General features: G+C 50.4%; 1 protein-coding gene across 1 annotated transcript in view; it reads left to right on the forward strand.

Annotated features, from left to right (window-relative positions):
• The window catches only part of PLB1 (phospholipase B1), a 125,817-nt gene that overhangs the window by 40,082 nt on the left and 79,257 nt on the right, over positions 1-6,478 (forward strand). Inside the window, exons 8-11 of the mRNA XM_010840701.1 lie at positions 2,517-2,579; positions 3,322-3,401; positions 4,320-4,395; positions 5,338-5,442. Of these exons, the coding sequence (XP_010839003.1) occupies positions 2,517-2,579; positions 3,322-3,401; positions 4,320-4,395; positions 5,338-5,442 (324 nt within the window). The remainder of the gene's footprint in view (positions 1-2,516; positions 2,580-3,321; positions 3,402-4,319; positions 4,396-5,337; positions 5,443-6,478) is intronic.

Below are 6,478 nucleotides of genomic sequence, written 5' to 3' on the forward strand. Positions count from 1 at the left end.
CATGCAAAGATGCGCTCGATAAAGGACAGAAATGGTATGGACCTAACAGAAGCAGAAGATATTAAGAAGAGATGGCAAGAATACACAGAAGAACTGTACAAAAAAGATCGTCACGACCCAGATAATCACGATGCTGTGATCACTGACCTAGAGCCAGACATCCTGGAATGTGAAGTCAAGTGGGCCTTAGGAAGCATCACTACGAACAAAGCTAGTGGAGGTGATGAAATTCCAGTTGAGCTATTTCAAATCCTGGAAGATGATGCTGTGAAAGTGCTGCACTCAATATGCCAGCAAATTTGGAAAACTCAGCAGTGGCCACAGGACTGAAAAAGGTCAGTTTTCATTCCAATCCCAAAGAAAGGCAATGCCGAAGAATGCTCAAACTACCACACAATTGCACTCATCTCACATGCTAGTAAAGTAATGCTCAAACTTCTTCAAGCCAGGCTTTAGTAATGTGTGAACCGTGAACTTCCTGATGTTCAAGCTGGTTTTAGAAAAGGCAGAGGAAGCAGAGATCAAATTGCCAACATCCGCTGGATCATGGAAAAAGCAAGAGAGTTCCAGAAAAACATCTACTTCTGCTTTATTGACTATGCCAAAGCCTTTGACTGTGTGGATCACAATAAACTGTGGAAAATTCTGAAAGAGATGGGAATACCAGACCACCTGATCTGCCTCTTGAGAAACCTGTATGCAGGTCAGGAAGCAACAGTTAGAACTGGACATGGAACAACAGACTGGTTCCAAATAGGAAAAGGAGTACGTCAAGACTGTATATTGTCACCCTGGTTATTTAACTTATATGCAGAGTACATCATGAGAAACGCTGGACTGGAAGAAACACAAGCTGGAATCAAGATTGCCGGGAAAAATATCAATAACCTCAGATATGCAGATGACACTACCCTTATGGCAGAAAGTGAAGAGGAACTCAAAAGCTTCTTGATGAAAGTGAAAGTGGAGAGTGAAAAAGTTGGCTTAAAGCTCAACATTCAGAAAACGAAGATCATGGCATCCAGTCCCATCACTTCATGGGAAATAGATGGGGAAACAGTGGAAACAGTGTCAGACTTTATTTTTCTGGGCTCCAAAATCACTGCAGATGGTGACTGCAGCCATGAAATTAAAAGACGCTTACTCCTTGGAAGGAAAGTTATGACCAACCTAGATAGCATATTCAAAAGCAGAGACATTACTTTGCCAACAAAGGTTCGTCTAGTCAAGGCTATGGTTTTTCCTGTGGTCATGTATGGATATGAGAGTTGGACTGTGAAGAAGGCTGAGCGCCAAAGAATTGATGATTTTGAACTGTGGTGTCGGAGAAGACTCTTGAGAGTCCCTTGGACTGCAAGGAGATCCAACCAGTCCATTCTGAAGGAGATCAGCCCTGGGATTTCTTTGGAAGGAATGATGCTAAAGCTGAAACTCCAGTACTTTGGCCACCTGATGTGAAGAGTTGACTCATTGGAAAAGACTCTGATGCTGGGAGGGATTGGGGGCAGGAGGAGAAGGAGACGACAGAGGATGAAATGGCTAGATGGCATCACTGACTCAATGGACGTGAGTCTGGGTGAACTCTGGGAGTTGGTGATGGACAGGGAGGCCTGGCGTGCTGCGATTCATGGGGTCGCAAAGAGTTAGACACGACTGAGCAACTGAACTGAACTGAACTGAACTGATGGCAGCAGCATGGGTGGGACTGGCTAGCAGGGGATAGCCTTGCACTGAAGCAGAGGCACAGGATGGGGGAGACTGCCCTCCACGCAGTCCCAGCCTGAGTGATTGACAGCTGTCTCCAGAGTCAGTGCCTGCAAGGCATGATTTGTCTACCTCTGAGCCACTTTGCCTCAGGGGACGTCAGGTTTGCAGGCAGCTGAGAAGATTGTCTTGTTGAAAAGTTTACTTTTGTTTTGTTTTTACACCAAAAACATAAACCATGGCTGTTTTTTCTGAAGTGCTCTTATTTGCTTATTTTCATTACACAAAAGGAATTGGGTGGGCAGGAGGTGTCTTTAAATAGTCAGTGACAGGAGTCCTTTTCTTGGGGTGGATGTGGTAGGGGGAGGTCTGCTAAGAGTGCCATGGAGAAGTTTGGAGGACCTTCCGTGTCCTTAAATCCAAGCGTAATTATGTCCCCGCTCTGGACCTGATTTTCTTCAGGTCAAAGTGATTCCATCAGCCTTTGGGAGTAAGTCTGGTCTCCTGTCCCAAATGTCAGCTTTCTAATTGCCTTGATTTGGGCTTGCTCTTCCCTGACATGACACTTTTTTCCTGGTGGTGAGTGATGTGTCGGGGAAGTCAGAGAATGGACCAAAAAAAAAAAACAAAAAACAACCTAGGAAGCTCTGGGAACTCTACACCTGTCTGTGGGAGACTGGGATCTAGACAGGGCCTTTGTCACTATCAGGCCCATCTAGGTGGGTGGAGGTGGTTGGGGAAAGCAAGAGACAGGCCGGTATGAGCCTGGGCATCTCGTCCCACCCACATTTAGCACATTTCTCCTTCCGTAGCAAAGTCACGTGACGAGCAGCATGGACCAGCTGACCAGGACGCTGGACTACTTGCACCAGGAGGTGAGGCTCCCCCAGCTCTGTGGGCCCAGGCACCCAGAACTCCGTCACAGGTGCCTATAGCAGCCAAGAGAAGCTGCCCTTCTGCGGGTTGGTGGGGTTCAGGTTTTCTTTAAATGGCCTCCAATGGGAGGGGAAACAGACTCCCAAGAAGAAGTCCAAGACCCCAGAGAAAGGGAAGGCATTGGAAGAGCCAGGCTTCTTGCCCTTTTGATGAAAAACGGATCAGATATAGAACTGTTTACTCTTGCAAAGGATATTCCTGAGGGACCTCTGGAGAGGAGGAAGGATATAGGCCAGTTCTCCCCTGGGTTCTTGGTGACCTGCTATTTCCTGAGGACTGGCTCTGACTGCGTCTAGGGGGATGATGGCCTGGAGGGACCTTGAGAACCCTCAGAGCTCCACTAAGTGACCAGTGAGAGCACTGCATATCTTGGAAACCCCAGGGGAGCTCTGGGAGAAGAAGAGAGGCTACAGTCCTATTATCACCAGGTCTTGCTGCCCTGTCCATACTGTGGTGGGGAGGCGCCCTGCCCACCATGGGGGATGATGGCACAGCGGCAGGGCTAAAAGCTTTGAACCAAACCCAACCAACCATCTCCCAAAGGGCCTACCTGTTTAACAAAGAGAGGCCCAACGTGCTCAACTGGACCCCAAACTAAGCTCAAACCAAGGGTTCCAGAAAGGCCATGGAGCTGTGACCCTGACTCTGCAAATGTTCATCTTTTCCCTTGTATCCCCCTAGGTCCCCAAAGCATTTGTGAACCTAGTCGATCTCTCTGAGGCTCTGAGGGGCTCACACTGGCATCAGAAGACTCTGCTTAGGTAAAAAGGGAAGTGGAAGGGGACCAGCATTTGCGGCTTGGTGCCATGTGCCAGGCACTGTGTGAGGCACTTCACATGCATTAACTGATCCAAGGGATGGAGTTGGAGAGAGGCTAGGGGACATGTGTGTGATCACACAGCCGGTGGGGGCAGAGCTGGGCTGCAGGAGGGGCCTGAGTTAAGGAATGAAATAGTCACTCTGGTTGACGTGGCACCAGATGCCCTACTCCCACCAGAATGACTTGAGAGTTTACAAAACAGCTTGGGCAAAACATCCAGAAGCCAAGACGTGTTACTTCAGGACATTGGAGAGACAATTTATCCTAAGTGGATTTTATTTTCATACAACTTGATCCGCATATATTTCTGAGATGTTTCAGAGAATTTAAACTTTCTGAACCTAAATTTTGAGATTTCTGGCCTTGTACCCAGAAAAGATATCCTTCATGATGTCCTTGGTGATGGATAGTACTGCAGTCCATGGAGTCGCAAAGAGTCGGACATAACTGAGCAACTGAACTGAACCCAGAAAAGAAGTTCACGTGGATAAAGTCAGGACAGGGATGGCTGGAGGTGGTGGTGATGGAAAGGAGAGGAAAGGGGCATTTGAAGAGGAAGAAGGGAGAGGGTCTCAGAGTAGGGGAAGGAAGGAGAGGAGGTGGGCCTCTAGGGGAGGGAGGGAGGCATCAGGAGATGTCTCCATAATGTACTCTTTTTCTCCCCAGTGTGTTCCTCCCATCCTCCCTTTCTTCTTTCCTTACTTCCTTCTTTTTCCTGGACCCTCTGAGACCCCCAACTCATCCCTTCCCTGCTCCCTAAGCGGCTCCCAGTCCCCACATTCCCATCTTTCCCCAAGGGGCCACCTGGATGGTCCCAGCACTGCATCCACACTCACTTCTGGCTTGTTTTAACCTGCAGCCCCACAGCCCAGCCCTGCACGTGCTCAGGGGAGACCTCGAGGCTGAGCAGTGTTGTGACCCAGTGGACTTACCAGGTGAGCCCACTCTGAGACACTGGCTGCTGGCTCACAGGGGAGGGTGGTCATAAAAACAGAGGTGTAGGAACAATGAGGGTGCCAGCTTGCTGAGGTGGGACCCCACCTGCTGAAGTCGGGACTGAGAGTCAGGAACTGAAGGCAGCAACTCCTCTTGGGTCACTTCCGGGTGGTGACGTGATTTTCCTGGATGTAAAGTGGGGACTACAGTACTGGTTGCTGGGGGGAGAGTAGATGGAAGTGCGAGGGTGGTGGTGGTACCTACGGTTAAAGATGCTGAAGAACTTTGGAGATCACTCCGAGATCATTTGGTCATCATTACCGCTTATACCGTGGCTGCTGAGCTAGTTTGCCCAGATTAGGCTTGTGCCCCAGACTATAGTCAGGGACAATAGCCCCTGAAGATGTGTATCTAGCTTACAGCAGAGACCCCATGACAGTGTGGGTGGCTCAGCGGAAGCCTTCATCCCCACCAGCAAATGGCACAAAGCACAGCTCCCACTGATACACGTTACCATGATGATTTTTAATCTAAGAATAAAATTATATCTGTGAAGCTGTATGGCACTTAACTCACTCAGGAAGGGACAGTTTCTGACGGGGTCATAGCGTATCCCTCTACAGAACTCAGCCCTTGAAGAGAGCGTGGGGGCCCTAGCTATGTGCTGGCAGCTGTATACTTCCTGAGCTTTCAGAGAATATATTTCAGGTCTAACTCTGCTATAACCTGATTCTAGCACTTCAGAGAAGAATGAAAACCCAAATTAGTCAATATAGGGCCCCAAAATATGAGATGAGAGGAGCTTCCAAACAGCATACAAATCAGACCAGCATGGGTGGGTCATTGTGACCGGGGCAGGGGTGAGGGACTTGCTGGGAGCTCCTTGCTGGGACGATGGGAGGTTGGGGCAGGCTGAGCCTTGACGGTACTCCTTTCTTCAGGAAACTTGGGAACGTCTCCTGGCCTCCAGCAAGTACAATGAGCAGGAGTCCTTCGCAGTCGTCTTCCAGCCTTTCTTCTATGAGAGAGCCCTGCCGCCAACCTCAGTGAGTGAGGCCCGGCCCACACCCTCTCCTGCCCCCGCCCTCTCCTCCACAGGAGACCCAGCCCAGGACGTGCAGTCTCAGGGGAAATGCTGCAGTTTTCTCTTATACTCTGGGGCCCATTTCCCCGTGGGGCTGGCTGACCCTGTGAGGTGGGTTCCGAGAGTCAGAGCAGCCTGGAGATAAAGAGCATGGACTTCACACAGACAGCTTCCAGCTCTGGAATGGGCTTCCTCTGTGACCGTGGGCAAGTTGTCTGAACTCTCTTTGCTTTGGTTCCTCACCTGGGATGTTAGGGCCATTGTTAGTAGTCCCTCCTTTAGGGTGGTTGTCAGGGGTGAGTAAATAGGTGTGAGGAACTTCGAACAGCGCCTGGTGTGTGGAAGCCTTCCGTATCTCTCAGCCACGGTGACTATTCAAGGTGGAATTTCCGGGCACCACGCCACAGTCCTCTCTCTGCAGGCTCCTCCACACCCATCCTTACAAGGGAGGATGATTCTAGTTGCTTCCTCACCCAGGTCACTGGACCCATGCCTCTCACCCCAGGAGGCCCGCGACCACAAGCGCTGTGGTGGGTCCAGGCGCGCTCAGCTCCGCAAGGTCTCTGATGCCTCTGGGGCTTTAGCACCGTGCATCTGGGGCCGTTCTCCCACCAGGCTCTAGGTTTCTGTTTCCTGGAGTCACTGTGTCCCTCCGGGCCTTCTGTCATGTTTAAATAGTGGTTTAGAAAGAGGAGGAGGAGGAATATTAGTTCCCATCCCCCTCCTACTCAGACCACACCTGAATCACTTCTGTGCCACCTGCTCCTTCTGCTCGTTAGTTCAGTGTGTACAACCCCACGATAACAAGTAGCAGCCAGGCGTGTAACCCGCCTCTCCAGGCCCTCACCTCCCAGCCCTGACCCCAGACAGCAGTCCTCTAAGTTCCCACCATTCTTAATGGGGAAGCATGAAGGATCGAGGTGCATCAGGGGCCCCCCATCTCTGCCGGGAGAGCTTCAAGAGTGTGTGGCAGGGCTATCCCATCCCTCGGGGCACAC

This window comes from Bison bison, unplaced genomic scaffold (genome assembly GCF_000754665.1).
Source record: "Bison bison bison isolate TAMUID 2011002044 unplaced genomic scaffold, Bison_UMD1.0 scf7180017864145, whole genome shotgun sequence".
Lineage (NCBI taxonomy): Eukaryota > Metazoa > Chordata > Mammalia > Artiodactyla > Bovidae > Bison > Bison bison.